At 55.9% G+C, this 20,781-nt stretch overlaps 1 protein-coding gene across 1 annotated transcript in view; it reads right to left on the bottom strand.

The window, feature by feature from the left end:
• Positions 1-418: 418 nt before the first annotated feature.
• Positions 419-20,781, bottom strand: part of SMAD6 (SMAD family member 6) — a gene marked incomplete at its 5' end in the record, with an annotated part of 26,953 nt that continues 6,590 nt past the window's right edge. Inside the window, one exon of the mRNA XM_085305335.1 lies at positions 419-1,255. Coding sequence (XP_085161461.1) covers positions 714-1,255 — 542 coding nt within the window. The remainder of the gene's footprint in view (positions 1,256-20,781) is intronic.

Here is a 20,781-nt window from a genome sequence, read left to right as displayed (position 1 = left end):
ACGCGGGCAGGGCGGAAGGGGCGTCACCGACGGGGAGCCCGGGCAGCACCCCGGGGACCCCCCGGCGCCGACCCCTCCGCCCCCCAAACTGTCCTCACTTACGGAGCTCGGAGGCAGCTGCAGACCTCCGGCGACCCGTTCGGCGTTATTCCCAAGCGTCCCGGCTCCTCCGACGGGAGAGGCCGACCCCTCCAGAAACCACCCTTGACTGCAGAATGCCGGAGCGGACGCTGCTCAGCACTTAAAACCCAGGGAAAAGAGAGAGGGGGGGAAAAAAAAGAAGACACCAAAAAAARACCAAAAAAAAAAAAAGACAATTATACCCCCCCCCAATAATGCGAATACTTTATTATCGATGAGTGACTGGTATTAGCTTTTTGTCTGGGTATTACTATTTCAAAAAAACCATACATCAAAATTAGGTCTTTCTCCTATTTTTGCTGTATAATTTTTTTTTTTAAAAAAAAAATCTGTATTGAAAGAATTATATAAGCCAAAGTGCATTTTCTGTTTTTTGTCCATATACACATTGCACCATACATAAATAATTACATTGTAAAAATGACTCCATAATTACAAGTATAATATATATTTTCATATAATATATAAAACTTTATATTAAATCTAGGTAGATGATATTTGGGATAGTCTGTGTCTTTCTTTTTTTTTGTTTTTTTTGTTGTTTTGTTTTTCCTTTCGTCAGAGGCTGACCGTTATCGATTGCTACTGAGCAAGATCTCCAGCCAACAAGGACACGACGTGATGAACTGTCTCGAGTAGCACGGCCCCCAGCCCTTCGCGAAGCTGATCCGCACGCTGTTTGGGTCGTAGGGCCCGTCCGCGTAATCCAGATCGGTGGCGTGTTGCAAGAGGCAGGATTTCTCGTAATCRAACACTTTGATGGAGTAGCCAGGCATCACCTTGCGCACTATCAAAGTCCTACAGTTGGGGATGTCCAGTGTCGGGGAGTTGACGAAGATGGGGTGCTCGCTGCGGTTGTAGGCCCACACGCCATCCGGCTCTTTGCTAAGTAAAATCCCGTAGCCGATTTTACTTCGAGTCCTTCGCACGGTCTCGCTCCTGTTTTCCAGGTTTAGCTGTCCGAGGCAGAAGCCGTTTCCTTGAGGTAGGTCATAAAATATACTGACAGACTGTTCGTACACCGTGTAGAGGCGGCCAACGCGAGTCCGGTGTTCCCAGTAGGCCACGTTACACCAATGGCTCCTTTTAACGGCATCGGGTGACGTGCTGGCATCTGCAGGGAAAAGCAGAGACCCGGTCAGGGCTTGCTGTCACAGCCTGGAGAAAAAGACATCTACTTAACGTGAAAAAAACAACTATTTCCACCCATCAGCTCTACTCACACAYGAATAAAACTTCCACTCAAACAATTATGTCAAATGCCAATGAGAAGACAAGTCAAGGCTGAYGACCTGTCTGGCCACCCCACTGCTGGGCTCCCAGGGATCTCAAGTCCTCCTTCGCGCTCACCTGGGCCAAGCACCCCAAGGCCAGCCACTGGGACCCACAGCCTCTGGGACAAGCTGGTCTCATGGCAAAGGTGCACCAGCCTCCAGCACCAAGGGCACACGGGGCCGTTGTGCTACGGTGCCGCTTCCCCAACAGGTTTTGGGTTGCGCCCTTCATCTGTGGGGCAGCATCTAAGTTGTTGCTTCCATGCGAGACACTTGGTTTTAAAGGCGGGGAAGAACACTGTCCTAACGTGCTGCTCAAGCTGACGGAGATACGCAGACCCTGCTCTGATAACCYGCAAGATCAGCCACCAGTTCATCTCTTCCACAAACATCTGAGAACAGAAGCGACTTCAGCTGCACCCTGACTGTCAAAGGCAACCTCCTGCCGAGCTGAAATGCAGGGGAYGTCCGGGAACTGCTCACGTAACAGATCCGACAGTATCTCTGCTATGTRACACTCTTTGATGGGGACTCAGATATTCCCCCGAGGAACACGAAATCTGAGAAGACGTTTCATGCCGCAGGGGTAGTACTTTCTACAGACTGTGCATGTTCTTGTATGAAACCACAGACTCCTCTTCAGCACGAGGAGGGGTCTTTTCTTTCCAAGAAACAAYATTCAAGGGAGATGGGAGAGATGCAGACGGCCAGAAGCCTTTTGAAAGCTCCTTGGAGCATTTCCGATGCATCGAGATGGAGCATGGGACTGCTCAGGGGTGGCTCGGGCGCGTGGCTGAGCCCGGTCCCCCTGAACCAGTGAAGGTGCAAGCCAGGGGCCTGCCGACCTCCCCATCTCCATGCYGTCGAGTCTCACTAACTCGCCCACGGGGTGATGCTGTTAAATCTGGTGAGGCTCCAGGTTTTCTGCCGCCTCGCGCCAGCCCCTTCCCACGGATGCCCRGGAATGCTCACAGGGGGAAGCCGGGAGAGACCCCAGTCCAAAGGCTGCTCCTCAGACTCTGGCCCGTTCCTACATGGAGCAATGAAAAAGCAGAGCAATATTCAAAGCGCCCTTTGGGTCGGAAATACCTCGTTCTGCTTCTTGGCTGGAGCGTGCACCCTCCCATCCAAGAGRGACGCTCATGGTGCCCAGGCGGAGCAAGAGCCCGCCCGGCCTCGTGAGCAAGCCGCGGCGCACCGGCTGCACTGGGGGCTCTACCCGTCCATCAGTTCCCAAGGAGGGAAAGCAATAACCACTACTTTTGCGTGCAGCGGCCACGGCTCTRCCAACCAGCTTTGTTCTTCTGCTTCAGGCTCCTCAATCCCACAGCCAAAGCAGGAGACAACTCTGAGTTTAGCACCTGAGCCCCCGGCGCATCCTCCGAGGGTGGCTTTCCTGCCAGTGYAGCCAGGAACGGCCCCGGCCGTGCAATGACCTCAGCAACCGCCACAGTGAAAACAACTCCACGCCAAAAACCCTGCACGCCGGTACAAGGCTAGCAAACCTGACCACGAGAGGGGCGGCCGCATTACGGAGCGATGGTGGCCAGCATCCTCGTCTTCCCAAGATTCACAACGTAGTCTAAATCRCTTCAATTCGCTTTGAAATCTCACCCCGTTTCCCCTAAAGCGGCAAACTGTAGGAGTTGGACTATGCAAAAAAATGCTGGTTGGTAGGAAACGCTTTGCTCTCGCACTGATGACAGCACATCACCAAAAAGAAGAAATCTGTCTTCTACAACTGCAAGTCCTGCACACGCATGTATGCAAAATAAGTGAGTTTTAAATCTGTTCTCAACYAGTTCACAGCCCAAGTAAATATTACAGCTGCTCTCGAGCCAGCCGACGCAATCCTTCGCCTTCCCTCCTCTCGCAACCCCCAAACTACTGATTCCACCTTGGATCCGTCTCTCCGTGAGGAGAGTCTGCGCCAAACTGAACACAGTTCCAGCCTTCGGGTAGAAGCTGAAGTTCCTGCTCAATTAAGGAAATTATTCTAAGGAAGTACCATCCAGCACAGGCACGTGAGAGCACTTCGGCCTGGCGCTTCACCCCAACCGGCACCAGCAGAAGCACCGTCCCACCCCAAAAGCTTTGGGCGCTGAAGCCCAGGTGAAGCCCAGCTCATCCAAATCTGACTCCCATTCTCCTGGAGGGATGGGAACGGCTCAGAGTCACTTCAACAGAGCTTTTCCTTTATGTCCTTTGCCATTTCAAAGGCATCTACTGCCCCCGGGTCACGAGGAGTCAGAGGAGCAACTCGACTTGCCCTGGAAGGGTAATGACTTCATCTGCTATTGCAGGATGAATGTGTCGTATCTAAGCTCATCATTCAACACTGCCCACCAGATCTGACTCTTCCCAAGTATGTCATGACACCTTGCAAAGTACTAGTCAGGGGAACATGATGTTTCAGGGGAGAAGATTCAAAATTAATTTAGGGTAAGGGGAAAAAAAAAAAAGAAAAAAAAGAGAGAGAGAGAGAGCGAGCTGACCAGTCCCAGTAAAACATAGGAAGATCTCCACAAGACATACCAAGTTCTCCACCGAGAACAGAAACTCTAAGGAAACTAGTGACACAAAGTTTCAAAACCTCTTTACCCTGCAGCATAGGCAGRGTACGTTAATCCAGTTGACGGTATCACTACAAATCCGACCCAACCAAGCCGTCCCACCTCCACCCAGCGGAGCACCACCGAAGCAAGGCTGTCCTCAGACTGGTCAGTGCAAATCCCTGAAAACAAGAGCTTGCCATGGGTGAAAATCTTCTGCCCTTCTCTGACAACTTACCCCGCTTTGCTACCGCCCACACCGTCAGAGCGTTTCGCTCTTTRAAAAGCACTCTGGCAAATACTTCCAGATTTTAGGAGATGAAACGCGATGACAGAAGCGCAGCCAGAACCAAACACGGGCACCGAGCCACCGAGCGTCACCACGTCCGCCGCAGCGCTCAGCACCGCCGAACCGCCCCGATCTGCCCTCTTTGCCCTGGAGTCTCGTGACATTGAGGGGCCTTTCCAACGCTCTTCCCAAAATCCAAGTGCGGGCCAATTAATTCAGCTGAATTAATTAGGGGAATAGTTAGCAATAAACATTTTGAGTAGTTTTTTCGCCCCGGTTACTAGCACATGAACCTTCCTAGCAGAGCAAAACCCAGGCAGGAGGAAAAGGGCACCCGGTCCACCAGGATGCCCGAGGGCAGGCTGCAACCACCCCGCTGCGGGGGCTGCGAGGGATGGTGGCCAAGGGGCAAGGGGGCGATTTCGGCGGAGCCCGACGTGGAGCGCCCGCGAGCTCCCGGCTGGGGCACAGGCCCGAGGGACGGCTCTAAAAGCCACGCGCGAGCCGCAGAAAGGAAACTCCCTCCGAAAAGCAAACAAAAACGCGCTGAAAGGAGACGGCCCGGAGGCTCGGCGCGGGGAAGAGCACGCCTCCGGGAAGCTGGCCGAAGGCTCCCGGTGCCGCCGTCGCCCCCGGCCCGCGCCGAGGTGCGCTCCCTCTCGTCCTTTCATCTCCCGGCGTATCCAAACAAATCCGGAGAAGAGGAACTCGTCCTGCAGACCCAACCCAAAGCGCGCGCTCCAGCGAGCCCCGATGCAAGGGGGCCTGCGCTGCGTCTTATCCCCTGCCAAGGATTAGTCTCGCCTCCAGCCATTAGCCGCTACCACTCGCCAGACGGCAGGGGCGGCCGGCAAAAAAAAAAAAAAGCCTCTCCCTGCATCTTGAATAAATATTCCACTTTCCCTCCTCTTTTTCCACATTGCCCTTTATGCACGGGCAAGAAAACACTTTTTTTTAAAAAAAAAAATTTCTTCTTCTTTATTCTTTCCTCCCCTCTCCCAGAATGGAGACGCGCTTGCTGGATTCTTCTTGGGAAAAAAAGGACARTATTTCAGTCCCGCAGCGCCTGCCTCCGTGGTAGACGCCGCATTTTCAGAGCTCCGCGCGGGCTGGCGTCAGGGCTCGCCCCTCCATCAAAGCCACCGCTACCGCGCAGCTCGGGGGGCTCGCTCCGGCGCGTCGCCGCTTCCTCCGCGAAGGGAACTCCAGCAAGTCGAGAGAAAAAAAACGCAAGCTAGGAAGCGCGACGGGGAGTCAGAAGCGGGACGTCCCGGGACAACGCTCCCGCGCTGCTCCGGCACGTGCAATCCGGGCAGCGCCAGAAACGCGAGGAGCGGCGCTGCAGCTGCTCGCGGCGCTGCTGCTTCCGCTCCGCGCGGCGCGAGAGCCTGTAGGTTATTTGCAATTTGACAGCGCTGGCTGCCAGTAAAGTTCAAAGCGGTTCATTAAGAAAAAGGGGAGAGATGCTTTTCCCAAAACAAACCCCAGCACCAGCCCTGCCYGCTGCTTGATGTTACATTCAAAAGCAGGCTGGGAAACACGGGCAGATCACAAAACCAGCAGATTTAAGCATCTCTGACTCGTGCTTCGGCTCTTCCGCGCGGCTCCCGACCCTGCGGTCGCACGAGCAGAACGATCTTCCCACGGGTGAAGCCCCGTTCTCCTCCCAGACGGGGTCCTTCCCCCCATCGCGGGGGCTTCACGGACAGAGGCAGAGCAAAGCCGCGATCGCCGTCGCCGTGCCGCGGAGGGAGGCCAGCGTTGACCCAGGCTACGCCAGAAATCCCCCCCGGCACYCGCGCGGCGACTCGCAGGGAAGCTCGCTAGCCGTCTTCTCCAGCGGCAGGTTTTCATCGCCTCGCTTTGAGGAATGCTTTTGCACCGTCTCATCCCGAAATGCTCGCACGTCACAGCGCTTTGTATTTTAAGCTGACACCCCCCAGGAGGARTAAGTGAGGTTCACCTCCCTCTTAYGGAGCAGCCCCTAAAAAYGCTGGTGCATGCCAAAACGCATGTATCACAGGTCACCCAGAGGGGAAAACCATGCACAAAAAAAATAATAAAATAAAAAAATTACTGAGCTAACACGGATTTGAATGCACACTGGGGCACTTGGATAAGTCCCAAGTGGCTGCTAAGAAGATTAAGGTGGCATTTTCAAGCGTGTCCCYGTGACTTCGCCCATGCCCCATTTTCACGTCCGGCCTCTTCTGCAGCACCTCGGCCRTGCTGCGGAGCAACGCGATGTTGCTCTGACCGTACAGTTCAGCCGCCTCCTTCACACTGCAGCGAGCAGAGCCAGGGCCTTGCCTTTTAGTTTTATTCCACTATCAGACAGATGCTCACTCTTTTTTCCTTCTTTTTTTGCCCTGCAGCAGTACGGAAGCGTGCTTGTACTGCCGAGCACACAGGGAACCAGCGTGGTTATACACATAAATAGGTCACTACGAACAAGCTGCTAAGCAAGGTCCAGATAAAAAGCACAGCCCAAAGCACAGGCACATTTCCCCCCAAATCCTTTAACWGTTCACCAGGGAGCCATCGGCTGAAATAATCCCTGATTAATACCCTTAGAAACAAGTTCCAGGGTAACGAAGAGGTTAAAACCTTCCACAGCAGAAATGGAATTTTTATGGCCTTGCAAAAAAAAAAAAAAAAAAAATTAATTATCAATCTGCCCCAGCAAAGCTCACAATCATTTTCGTTAAGCCAATATACTTAAAATACCTCGGCCTTACAAGTTTCAGCTGGAATACATCACTTAAGCCCCCCCCACCCCACTGAAAAACCGTACGGCATTAAGCTGCCGCGCCGGAAGGCCGGCCAGCTCGCCGGCAGCGCCTCCACCCCGAGGGTCTCCAGCGGGCTCCTTCCCCGAGCCGCGCAGACACCCGTTCGGGGCGGACGGCAGCGCTTCCCAGCCCGAGCCGCCAGCTAGCGGAGAAGTAACTTCTCAGCGGCGCTGGGAGTCCCAGCGACCGGTGCCCCCGCTCCCTTACCCCTTCTCCAAGGCCTCGAGATGCTGCTTCCTTATTCTGGGAAAATAACCCCCAAATCCCACGGACCGTCTCCGTGCAGCAGAGCCCTTCCGCCACTTCTCGAGGAGAAGCCGTGCACACAGCCAGAAAGCTCCTCGCCCTCAGGCCAGCGCTCCGGTGCTGCCCAGCCTCCTCCACGAGCCAATTTAACTCGCCAACCCAGCAGATGATTAACTCAGAAGAACACTTGTGCTGGGTTAATTAATTAAATTAGCTCCGAAAAGGGTCTGATGGGCAGCGGAGCTGATGCGAGGGTGGCGGGGAGGATGACGGTGGAGTAGGCGCGTGGAGAGGACCGGGGGGGAAAGGGGGACATTTCCATGGCAGCTCGGGAAACAAAAGGAACACAGGGCAGCGGCCAACGCCAGGAATTCGGCCGAGAACGATTTTCTCGGCAGAAAAGAAACTGCTCCACAAAGTCATCAGCTCATGCTATTTTTTTTTTTTAACGCATCCTTCAAATAAAACCACATGCCGTGGTTAGCTCTGTCGTGAAATTTGTAAGACGTCATCACCTAGGTTACTTGGAAGCTGAAGTCAAGAAGGTTCTTCCTGATGCATCTTCTCCAGCCATTAGCTACTCAGCCCACGACGCTGTTTTAAGGTGGTTTACCATGTTTTTTCCAGCTCCCCCGCACAGTTTACAAAAGTCTTTTCAGCTAAAAAGGTAAACAATGCAAAAAAAAAAAAAAAAAAAAAAAAAAAAAAAGTAAGAAAACTGAAAAAAACGCCACTCGGGTGTTTTTCGCGGGCGTTCTTACGCATAGCTTCCACGGCCAACGTTTTCGGAGAGTTAGGTGACTTGTTGAGTTCGCAATGATCTCCCAAATTACCGAATTCCTAACCGCACATTTGCACATCGCGAGTGGAGGTGACTCATGCTAATTACCCTCCCCGACCAAGAAGGACTTGTTTTCATTTCTAAAAACCACAGTTTCTTAAAAAAAAAAAAAATGACGACGACTATACACCCTAAACATAGCTGAGTGCTAAAAGAGCAAATTCCCTCTCTCGCCTTAAGGGGAATTGCTTTCAAAAAATAAAGCAAGGCCTATTTGGGGGATGTCTGGTATTATACATTAAAAAGGCAGCCCGTCAACCACCTGAACCTGAGAGAGGCTCATCTCTCTCCTCCCTGCTCGAGGAGGACGGGTCACACGCACGCAGCGTAAACGCGCCCGTAAAGAAACGCCCTGCGCAAAAGCTGAGTGAGAAACTCCGCGGCAGGTATTTTGCAGAAATGCGTTAAGCGAGCGGCGGGCAGCGCTCCGCCGCGCGCCCCGCTTCCCGCCGGCGATTCCTGCGGCTCGTTACTGCGACGCTTCTGCTGTTCCCGACGCAGAGAGGCTGCGAATGACACCGACGGCGAGATCACCGGGAACCCCCAGGATTTGCGTGGCGCAAACAAATAACACTATCAACATCGCACGTTTTGTCAAGCTACTGCACCAGAACCCTTAAATTGTTAAAAATAGGAAAGAAACTGCACAGTTCACATATTTTATAAAGCTGGGTTAAATCAACATCTGCAAAAAATATCCCTGTTAAACGGAATAGCAGGATTTCATTAAGTAAATTGCAAGTTGGCAAAAATTCTGAAAGAAAGGGAAAAAGCCACAGCCAGCCCTGTAATTTAAACCTTATTTTAACTGTGACAGCATGACTGCGAGAGGCTGCATTTCCAAGCGAAAAAAATAAAATRAAGTCTAAAAAAAATTCCCCGTTCTGCCCCCCTCCCCACCTCGGAGGACCGCAACGTCTGCCGTAACGTCGACGTTCCCTAGAGCTTCCCCAGGGYGGTAAGGAGCGAGGAAGAGCCCGGTCCGGCCCCGATGGGCAGCGAAACCCCCGCGGCGAGCCGGGCGACCCTCGCAAGCGTTGGCGGGGCTCCGCTCCGGTCCCGCCGCCGCCTCGGTCCCGAGCCCCTTCCAGAAGCGCCGCGAGTCCCAGCAAATCGCCCAAGCCCTGCGATCAGTAAAACTGGTGATCCGACACATACTTAATCTGTTTACACCGAAAACAACTGCTCATTAGAGTAAAARCGCCGGGAACAAGTCGGGAGCGATRTGCAAACTCCGAGCTCTGGAGGARAACTGCAGCAAAAGCCCAATCATCTGTTYACAGGGTTTTGGCTTCGCTCTTCTTCCTGGCACTGGCGACTCCGGAGTTATTTTGAAGAGCTGTTTGCTGTACGCGGAGCCGAGAAAACAGCAATCCGATTTCCTCCATGATCTAAACATCCGCCCGCCGTGCTTGCACGGGAAAAACCGCGCGCCGCCGGGAGCGCAGCGAGACGCGTCGGTGGCCGCGAGCGGGGAGACGGCGCCGCAGCCCCGGCGGGCGCCCGCAGCCCCCCGCGCTCCCGCCCCGGCTCGAGGGCGCTCGGACCGGCTGCCACGGCAGCGTGCACCGATCCCGCGCCGCGCTGCTCCCTTCGTCTGGCGGGGCAGAACGGGAACGCGGTTTAGGCGAGGACGGCAGCAGCTCAATGAAATCCGTGCAGTGAAACCCACGGGAACGGTTCAGAAAGTGCAAATGTGAGCGAGCGGGGGAAAAACAGGCTGAAAAAAACCACGTGTTTTTCCTAACAACGTAACTCCCGAGCCCGCTAGGGCTCATCCGCGGCCGCGCTTGCTCGGCGCCGCAATTCCCTGGCGGCTCCTGCCCGCCGCCAGCTCGACCCACGGCGACTCGCGCCCATCGGCAACGCCGGCGCGGAGCCACCGCGCCGCCTCCGGCAGCACCGCCGGCGACCCGAGCCGCCGCGAAGCTCCAGCACCGGCGCAACGACCGCGGGAGGAAGGTTTTAACCCCTAAACCTTGCGATACGGGGAGTTTTGGAGCTGCGAAGGCTCCGAGTCGTAAATCTGCACGGAGACGCCGTCCCGCGCACGCGCTGCCCCCGAGCATCTCCTGCACCGCTCCGGACGGACGCCCCCGACCGCGGCGGGGCCCGTCACGCCTCCCCGGTGGGGACAGACACCCGTAACGGGTGCCCGGGCTCGCACACGCCTGCCCCCGTCCCGCCCGCGCCCACGGACCCAGGGGCTCCCGCCGCCCTCGCCCCCCGCCTCCGCTCCCCCCGCCCGCGGGTGACCTGCGGGCCGACTTGCAGTCCTGATTTTAAATTTCCTGGCTTTTGAGGAGACAAGCCAGGTCATTAATGTTATTTATAGGTTCCTGTGTACGAATTTCCATTTGTTTGTCTGCTTAAAAACAATCGGGCAAAAAAAAAAAAAAAAAAAAAAAAAAAAGAAACGGGAAAAAAAAAAAAAAAAAAAAAAGAAATTCCTGGAGGTCAAGGAATTGAAGAAAGGAAAGTATCAGTGTCCTGATGGGCCTGAAGGATCCACAGCTCCGCTAGACGTAATGGAGTTTCCTCAAACGCTTATTGTGTAATTATTTCAGGTACTTTATAAAACTTTTACAACATGCTTAGAAACCGTAACTCCCCCCCCGAGCGCCCGGCGCGGGAAGCCGCGCAGCTCTACGGCATTCGCTTGGACGCTGCCGTTTGCTACCTAGAAATCCTCAAATAAACGTGGCTCTTCCTAACTTAGGGGGGAAACGACGCGCTCAGCAGACTTCCCCAGCGCTGCCTCTTTATCGTCATTCAGGTGCGTTTGAGGCAACGGCAGCAACAAATGGGGCTGGGGAAACGGCAGTTTATCCGCTTTGCAGAGCGCGGCTTTGCGCCGCGTATGACAAAGTGCAACGAARGCTCGGAAAAAACTTGGATGGAAGTTCAAACAGGACCGTCCTGAAGATGAAAGCACGCTCTTCGATTAAACGTTTAAATAAAGTTTGCTCGTACTAAATCATCTAAACGTTTTCACATTCCTCGCATTTCTAGAAGCACGGTTCGCTTTTATTTATTGTTGTAACCCAGTGCCCTCAGCGGGCGACCACGGCTCTTCGAGGCAACCCGCTCTCGGARGGGCGAGCTCCTCCAGGACGGAAAAAGGCTCGTTCTGAGCTGGGCAGACGGACTCTCAACGCTGCGGCGAGCAACCTGCCTCGAGTCTCCAACCACCATCGGGTTTTCCGCCTTTTATCTTTTTTTCTGTATTTCTTGAAATAAATTATTCCGTGCTGCAAGCGGGCATAGCCAGGTTCTGCTGCAAATATCGAATGTAAGTTCAAAATATCTCCACTGCCTTCACTTAGGTCGTATTTAGACAGCTGTAGCTCAGAGCGCAGCTTGGCCCGCGCACCCAGGCGCTCCTCTAAAACCGGCGAGGCGGCTGCGGCCGGGGCGCCCGCCCCGAACGCGGACACCTAAAACCCCGCAGCRCGTTTCGAACCCGGCAGCCGCGCGCTGCCTAACGGGGCTGCAAAAGCAWTCAGGAAGAGCCGGGAAATCTGCTTGCAGGCTCCGAAGGGGACGGCTCCAAGGGGCGGGCGGCCGCGGAACGGAGCGCAAGGAATTAAACTTTTACTCCGGTAACAACGAATGCTATTTTCTGCCCGTTACGTCACGCCCTCAGCTGTTATCGCACGCCGGAGATGATCCCGCTCGGATTCAAGACCACGAGAACTTTGCCATGGATTTGCAACGAGAACGGCTCTGCGGCCAGCGTGATAAATCGCCGTTTTAAAAATAGGCTTTTTCCCCTTCCCGTGCCACGCGAGCACCCAAAGCCCGGCCGGCCGCGAGYGCAGATCACGGCGCCGTGAAGCGTCACCCACCGCAGGGCAGGTTCCCGCACGCGGACCGAGACCCTCACGCCGCGGAGGGCGACGAGACGCCCGGACCTGCAACGGCGAGCGGCGAGAAACGAGCACCGCTGTGCCCGATCCGCCCGTCCTCTCCCGGAGAGCCAAGCCGAACCGTGTCCTGCCCGCGGCTCTTTCTCCGCCGACTGCGGCGGGAGCCTGGAAGAACAGCTCAGATGCAGCCGTCCACGTTCATCAGAGGCGTGGTGCRAGGACTGCTACCCGAACAGCATCAAAACGGCCCGAAAAACCACCTGCCCCTTAATCACACGCAAAAGCAGCGTCTCAGCAAGGGGGCTGCAGCCCGGATGCTCTTCACGACGTTCCACCACGTGTTCAAGCAAGGTGGCCTTGCAGGTTTGCGTCAACCGAAGCTGGTCATGCCCGAGACTASCGTTAAGATTCGACCTCCTACACCCCATCTCCAAATCGGGTTTTAAAAGTAAGAGCTGCTGCCAAGCTCTCCTACAGCTGGGAGGCTCCACGTGATTGCCCAAAGCTCCCGGGCGGGCGGCAGCGCGCGCCCCGCTAGACGGCCACCGCGCCTTGGGCTGCTCCTCGGCAGGGGCCACGCGGCCGCGGCGCGCACCGTGCATCCCGGCCCCGGCCCCACCGCGGTGGGGGGCGCGGGGCTGGCGGCGAGGAAGGGGCCCGGAGTGACAGCGGTCGCCCATGCCCGGGTTTCCCTACGAACCCGCAACGCCGGGGAACGCGTCCCCGGTTCCGGCAGCGAGCCCGAGCCAAGCTTCTGGCAGCGCCCGCGTTTGGGACTGAAGCAAGGGAGGAAAAAAAGGAACACCGTGGTTTTGACCCAAAACCAAGACATCCTCCCCCTCCAAAACCCTGGCACTTCCAACCGCCATTTATTTTGTCTCAAAGCTCAAAGCAAAGCCCCGGGCGGGAACGGCGTCCTTTGGAAAGCGCTGGGGTCTTCGGGGCCCTGCAAACCACCCAGCGGACGTTTCCACCGCGCCGCTCGGCGAGCGCTGAAAAGCCAAGGGCAAATCGCCRCGCGGGGCTCTTAGCAAACCCCTGATCAACGCAACCTCGAGCCGCTGCGGCGGGGAACCGGAGCAGGAACCGCGCACCCGGCCGCTTCGCCCCGCAAAACCATCCGACCCGAAGCGGAGCCGGCCGGCCGGCGCCAGCAGCCGAGAGCCCTTCCGCGAGCGCCGTTTCTCACGGCCGCTTTTGCATTTCGACCCGCTCGTTAAGCTTTGCGGCGTTCTGGTACGTGCCAGGCTCGAACGGAGAGCGCTTCCCGCAAGGCAGGACGCAAAACCCGTCTGGAGACGGGTCCGATATGAACATGCAAAACGGCATCGCGTTAGACAGGTTCTTAACGTTCTCGCTTTCAAGACCAAACTGCTTTGCAGAAAAAAGCCTTTTTTAAGAAAAAAAAAAAAAAAAACTAATATGGTTCAACTGCATCTCCGCTCTCGGCTGCGTTTTGAGCGAGCGATTACCCCGAAACCCGCGTGCATCACCAGCTGGGCTCCTTCCGCCGGCGGCCGAGGGAAGCAGGAGCGGGGCAGGGAGGGAGCGAGCCGGGGCCGCCCCACGGGCCGAACCCCCAGCCCGCCCCCGGTTAGCATTTCGGGTTCTGCGGCGGGCAGGTCTTGCTCGGGGTAGCGGAAAAGCCGCGTCGCCGCACGTACGTATCCGCTTGCGTGTGCTGCGGAGCTGGGGGGACCTGCAGGCTCGCAGCCCTTTTCCCCGTCCCCTCCGGAGTTCAGGCTCTAGCTTCCTATTAGGAACAAGTGCTGGGCATCCAGTTTCCTTGGCRGCTTTGAAAACCTAAGCTCAGCTTTTCCTTCCTGCAGGTTTTAACTAAGTCAATAGCTGACGCTTCCACGCAAAGCAACGAACCTTCACGGGCAGCAGATCTCAGCGTATAAAATACGAAGTGCAAGCAGCCTTTGAAGCAAAACCCCTTCAAAGACAGGCGCATACCGAATCCACTGAGGTTTTTACACAAACAAATTCAGTATGGCAAGAGCAAAACTAATTTGCAAAGATCTTTAATGTTAGAAATCTCAAATGACCGACCCTTTCAAGCACAGCTGAATTCAATCCAGCTCTAGAGATTCATATTGATGATTCGACGTGGAAAAGACCATGGGTATTTAAAAATATATGGCCATGATTACCTGCAAATAAAATATGGCACTAAATTTTCCATTTCGAAAGCAAAGAAGCTGCACAGCCTGTTCCTATTCTAAAGGCAGCGATGTGTGAGTGACATTTTTTCTAAACATACTTTTGCTGACATTTCCCTTCCATGAAAACAGCTCAACAATGAGGGGAAAAGCAACTCACTATGCACATAGGATCTTTACCTTACTTTGTACTTGCAAAGGAATTTCCTTGATCTCTTCTGGAGTGGAAGTTTCCACCGATCCCAAGGTTGTGTCACATGCAGCTCACTGTAGAGAAGAGTCCTGTGCTACTGCAGATTTTTTTTTTTTTTTTTAACGGGAGGAGATGGCCATAAACCTTTCAAGAGTGGGCATAAATCAGCTAGGCTAAGGCAAGGCAGATGTGATGTCCTACCGACTGGGTGCAAGCGACTGCCGCCCTCCGCGCGAGGCCTGGTGCCAACGGGAAGGGCACCAGGACCTGCACACAGGGAACCCCCCGTGGTACTTAAGGATGGGCCACAGCGGAGAAGGACTTCTCCTCCCTGCCACCACATCCCTAAGCGAAGCCGTGGCGGCTCTGCCCCGCGTCCGGTTCAGATGCCCACAGAAGAAAAGCAGACGGGCTCATCCGAACCACCAAGGCCGCGTACCTTCTCCAAGCTCAGGCGCCCCAGGCAGAGTGGTCTYGAGGACACGGAACGGGAACCCCTCCGAAACCCACATGAGATGTCCGAGAAAGCCCCCCGACCGGCTTTCGCAAGCTCCCGAGCTAGCCAGAGCTGTCACCCTTGCCCAGCTCAGGCCCCAACCATAAAACAAGCTCCACCATAGCGTTATTTGTTTTTTTTAAGTCACAAATTATTTCCAGCAGCAGGAGGGTGGAAGGATGCGGCGTGCTGGACCCTGCTTGCCGGCACCGAGCCAGTCTCATAAAGGGTTGGCAGCCGGCAGAGCAGCAAACCCGTTTCTATTGAAATGAGCTTGTTACTGCTAATTTTTACTGGCTTTCCAGTTGATTCATGAAGTTGGGTTGGGTTTTTTTGTTTGGTTGGGTTTTTCTTTTTTTCTCCTGCCAGGTCTCCGGACGCGCTTCCGGAGATGCCCGGGGAAGGACGGGCTCCCCGCGGAGGGCCTGCTCCGTGCCCCGCCGCCGCGGTCCCCACCCGAGCGGGGCAGCTGCTCTTCGGAGCTTCGTTAGACCCCACCAGAAAGAGTCCTCTCGTTCGGAACGGCTCTAACTCAAAACCTCGCGGCTTCGGCTTCCCCGTTACCAACCACGCGGCAGGAAGCGCTCGGGAGCGCAGCGGAGGCTGCAGGCGCGCGGTCTGCGGGGACGGCTTGGTCCCGAGACACGAAACGCCGACGCTTTGCATCGCTCTCTCTCCCTATAACTGGACGCACCGAGCCGTTGTGCCGGACAAGACCAAACACAGCGCAGAGCTACTTTGGGAGCTCGAGCTTTTTACTGACTGCCAGCGACCGTTCGCTGGCGAGGCTCTGCACAGCCTCGCCGCGTTACCTGCCGTCCTCCGCTTCCCAGGCAGGCACGGCCAGTATTCCCCGAAGGACATTCCCGCCCGGAACGCGCTCCCGGCCGCGCCGATTGCACTCCCTCCGCGACCCGCGCGGAGCGGGAGCGCCACGCCGGCCCCACGGCTCGCCCCTCGCCGGGCGACGAGCGCGTCAGCCCACGCTGCCCGCGCGCKCTCGCCTCCCGCTTCGCCTTCCCCAGCTCCCGTCCGCAAGCGAGCACRAGGCCAGGGCAGCTCGGCCTAATTCCGCCGTCCCCCTTCTGCAAGGAAAAAAAAAAAAATCGGGATTGTGCAGTGGCTTCTCCGGATCCAGGAACGGGGGGAAAAACCGGGCGCGCTGCCGCCACGCTCAGCGCCGGCACGGGAGACCCGCAGCCCCGGGGCCGCCGCCGCGGCCGCGCCGCCCAAGGCAGCCTTCGGCGCGAGGCGACGGACCCGAAACCTCGCTAATCCCAAGGGCACTGACGGCAGAGCCGGGAGGGTTCGCGGTCACTGGGCAACGCGGCCCAGACACTCGACGCTTTTGCACCTCCGGGCCAGTGTTTATGTAGCTTTTTTTTAAACCTGCTCTTTGCAATCAATGCATTTCTTTTTTTTTTTAATTAGCAGCACCACAACGGTTTGCATCACTATGTGCGAAAAAGTAAAGAAACCAGCTGACAGTTTTTCAAAGTCTTTAACATTCTTTGGCTCTCGGAATGGAAAAATCGTAGCAAACTAGACCTTAATAAATGGAAAGAGCTGAAAAATAGCTTTTCTGCTGGTGTGTTTTTCTCCTGCTAATGGAGTACGTAGATAAAAACCGACACATTKGCATCTCAGATCTTTCCCAGGGATCCCTGACGAGCTCTTCTTGGATGTTACTTGGACAGTGTTGGTTTTAAAGGATTTCTCTTCCTCCTGAATCCCCACCGGTTGTAACCGCGTGTCCTTGGCCGAACCCAGCACGGCGGACGCCGGAGCGGCGGCGCGCGTGCAGCAGGAGCGCCCGGTGCAGCGGCGTGCTCCTGCTGAGCCGCCTTTCGAGGGTCCCCACTTCCGAGCCGACACCAGCAAGGGGAAAACATCGCGTCCTTCCTCTCCCCCCCGCGCGCGCGAGCGGGGCCCCGCCGGGGCTGGGGCGGCCGAAGGGGCCCGTTTAYGGTCAGAAAACGTCTTCTGCTGCAAAAAAGCCCCCAGGTTGTGCAGCAGGCGCCGGGACGTTGCACGAGGGTTTCTCTCTCCTGCAGGGTGGGAATTGCACTGCTCGCGCCCCGCAGCGCCTCTCCCGCGCCGGTATAACCCGGGCCGCCACGGGAGAGCGGGCGCGCGGAGGCGGCGGCAGCGCCTTGTGCTGGTGCTCGGTCATGAAGASAAGACCTGGGACGTGCACCGAGCCCCGGTGCCGTGCCGGGACGTGCCGGCGGGGACGAGGYTCCCGCGGCCGGGGAGGGGGGACCCCCTGCAACGGGGGCTGCGCGGGGCGGCGGCAGCGAAGCGCCGGCCGGGCAGCGGCGCGGCCGCGTCTCCAGTGCCCTCGGGGAGCACAAAGAGCCGAGTCTGCTTTGCCAGTAAACCGAACGCGCGGTTCCAGCGCCGCGGGGCACTTCAAAGCCCGCAGCAGCGCCGCCAGCAGCAGTAAAGGGATGTGCTTTACTTTGTGCACAGGCAAATCCGCACAAATAAGCAGTGTTCCAGCGAGGCAGGTTTAACCATCAGCGGCTCCGAAGGACGGGAGATGTTTTTCCTAAAGTCCCTTTTTTTTCTCCCCCCCCCCCTTCCAGTTTGTCTTGGGCTATTTTTTTTTTCTTTCTTACTAAAACACGTCTCCAGCTCCCAGAGCAGCCGCCCCTTCCCAATCTGAGCATCCTCCAGAGCTGAAATGCTGAGTTAGGTCCCGGGGTCCAGGAAAGGAGGTGCCTTTGATGAATACCAAATCTACAGACTTCAATCGGTCCGGCGAGCGCCACAGATTTAATAAGTTATTTCCGTGGAAAACCTTAGTAACTCAGTTATGAATCAAGCCTATAAACACCTCTCACTCATCAAAGTGCCACAAAAAAATCTATTACTGTAACTCTGAATACTAGCCTCTCTCTGCAGGTCCCTCTAAGAAGCCAAAATTCCTCCTTCAAAACATTCACCATTTTCAAAGGTCATAAATACACTATGTCCAGTATTCAGCAAATCCATTTAAAAAGCAAAACACTCACACAGAGAGAAAGTGAAGTTCAAACAAAGACGCACCATCAGATACGCACTGTTTAAAAGACACAACCGGAGTTACATCAAAAGAGCTTTTACTACCTAGAAAGCCAYATCCAACTCCTAATAGGGTGCAAGAATGTAATGTTTTGGCTACAAAGATTAAACTAATTTACTTTTAAGTAACTTGCTTGCTTCCTGATGTTTCTTTTTTTTTTTTTTTAAGTGTGATGCTTAGGTGCTTGGAGAAGTGAGGGATGTGATTATTCTGTGATTCAAGGCCAAACATCGTAACGACTCAATGAACCACAGACAAAAACATATTTTATCTGGGTGTTGTACTTACTCCAAGAACTTCTGCACTGAAAACACCCCGGCTAACTGCTAAAAGCCATCCTGGTTCCAGGTAGAGGAGGCGGAGAAAGGCCAACTGTCTCTCCTTTTCTGCAAAAACGCCCAGCGACGCTCAGCGTGTTGCCTAAAAGGAAGCGGCCGCTCCCAAACGCTGCTCATCTTGCTACCTTGCAGACAAGTGATTTCTGCAGAAGGGAARCCTTTTTTTCAGGCTTTCTGTTTCYGGAGCTTGCAGGCAGCAGCGCTCCAGCACTCAGCTTGCTTTTGGGTCTCCTTTGGGAACCAGGGGCGGGACGCCACAATTTGCAAAGCATCCAGCTTTGCAAAGCATCCAGCACTGCACAGCAACACCTACTGCACTACGGCCTGCCTGGCTGCACCGCTGCAAATGCCATTTGCATTTGCACAGGCACCAGCGCAGAAGCATCACCTGCAAAGGAGCCGTAACCCCTGCGTTAGGCACTGGGCCAAATATCGGTAAGACCGAGCTTCTTCCAACAGCGCTGCAATACACAGCCCGTGCTACTACAGGCCAGAGCGCCTACTTCTCTGCCAGCCAGGTTTGCTTCTCTTTTTATTTATTTCCTTCTGGAAGAGGGACAGATGTGATGGTCCGCGTTTTTCACGCGCTCTGTGGTCTGTGCTAGAGCAGGTTAAAGCAGGAGCAGCAGCCACTACGACGACAGGACCGAAAGCCGTTCTTGCACATCAGCAAGCGAAGGAGCGGGATCAGGGCGACCTCGACTCCCTTCTCCGCTGCACAACCGGAGCCCGTTCCACCCTGGGCAAGTCACTGCCTGGCTCCCCAGAGGAGCAAACCAGCAACAGAAGGGAATCCTTCCCCGTTTCATCAGCTCGGATCAACAGCCCCCCCCCCCCCGAAAGCGGAGCTGCGAAGCCGGGGCCGCCGCCGGCGCGCAGCGGGGCTCCCGGCCCTCCTCCCCGCCGCGACCCGCCGCCGCGGGAGCGTCTCGCAAAGCCGCTCTATCGCTCACCAGGCGGGGACACGTCTCCGTTTCCCAGGCCAGAAGATACCTCTGTCCTTGGCGGGCAGTATTTTGGAGATGCTGGTGATGTTCCCTTGCCGCGTAGGAGATGGCAAGGCTGAGAACAAGCTTTTATTTTTGTTCCATCACGCACAAGTACCTTTTCCCATCTACAGCAAACTCCCCAGCGGTCCCTTATCCTTCCTGAAATTAATTTTGCCTCCCCAAATTACTAACCTGGCTCAACTCCGAATTAATTCCAAATCCAATGGCTTGTATTTCAGGCTCGTAACCCAGCAGGGTATTTTTATGAACAGGTGCCGCATGCCTTAAAAACCCTTCCGCAGCTGCAGACCCACTGCCGAAATCTCACCCTCGCTCCAGAGGCCCCCGCGCCGCAGGGCCTCCTGTCCTGCCTCCGCAGACGGGAGCTGGGGTGCAGCCGTCGACAGGAAAGCCTCGATCGCCGCTCCGGCGCGACGCTCCGCACGCCGGGCACCGTCTGCGAGCCCCAGGTCATCCGCAAAGCCGGCAGCAGCAAACCCCTGCAGACCCCGGTCCCAAGGTTCATCTTTCGGCGGCCCGAGAGGAGCTACGTGGCAGGGTACTGAAGTGGTAACAACCATGCACAGGRAAGACCTCCCGCAGCCTTTACCTCGGGTGCTTGAATCACACCCGTGCAGGCTTGCRAAGTGCCCGTGCTCCTTGCTGATGAAGCGCTGGCACGAGCAGTCTCTGAATACAGCTAGAAGCCCACCAGGCTGCCGAATCAACAGCCCTCTGCTTTCGCTCCAAAGAAAAAACCGTTTTAATTCCAAGACTTGTTACCTGAGCTCCCCACCGGGACCAGCCCACACCTAAACCGCAGCTGCCCCCCTCCCGTAAAGCCGCAGGCACCGCTGCGCTCAATGCCAACGCAGAACGACTTCAGACACCCGCTGCGGGGTGAAGCACACGCCCGCTCCTCCCCGAGAGCGGCAAGCCCGCCGGGACGGCGCACGCCTCCTCGCCGAGCTTCCCCCGCTCTCCTTCCAGGGATTAACGCCGCGATTCAGCCGGCAGTTTGCAAAGCCTTGCTTCCTCCGCTCCCCGGGAGCGACGCCGGCTCCGGGCTCCGCCGCACCAGCGCGGCCGGGGCCCGGCACRGGCCACGCGCGGAAAACTTCCCCAAGGAGCAACAAATTCCTCCCTAAAGCAAACCGGAAAATAGATGCGCTTTATTTCCCGTTGGCAAACTCGAGCTATGGAGGAAAAATGTTTAATATAAAAACATCTGACAAAGCACCTCCAGGATGTATTTTTTTGCATCTAAGCAGCTCTTGGCGACGCGCACGCTCCTCGGACATGAAAACGCTTGGGCCAAACCCGGACTGCTAGAGCCCGCGGCGAGCGCGACACGCCAGCGAACTCGGCGCTACGTACGAGAGCAAAGGCAAAGCCAGAGCATCGCCGGCCCGCGTGAGCAGCTGCCGGTGCCTGAACGGGATGCTCAGACACGCTCTGCTCTTTCTCTGGATCGAGGTTTGCTTTAAAAGCACAGGAGGAGGGAAGGTGCCCGGGCGGCTCGCGGCCGG

This window comes from Rhea americana, unplaced genomic scaffold (genome assembly GCF_003343005.1).
Source record: "Rhea americana isolate MKP2758 unplaced genomic scaffold, rheAme1 scaffold_22, whole genome shotgun sequence".
Classification (NCBI taxonomy): domain Eukaryota; kingdom Metazoa; phylum Chordata; class Aves; order Rheiformes; family Rheidae; genus Rhea; species Rhea americana.
This window is presented reverse-complemented; position numbering and strand designations above follow the sequence as displayed.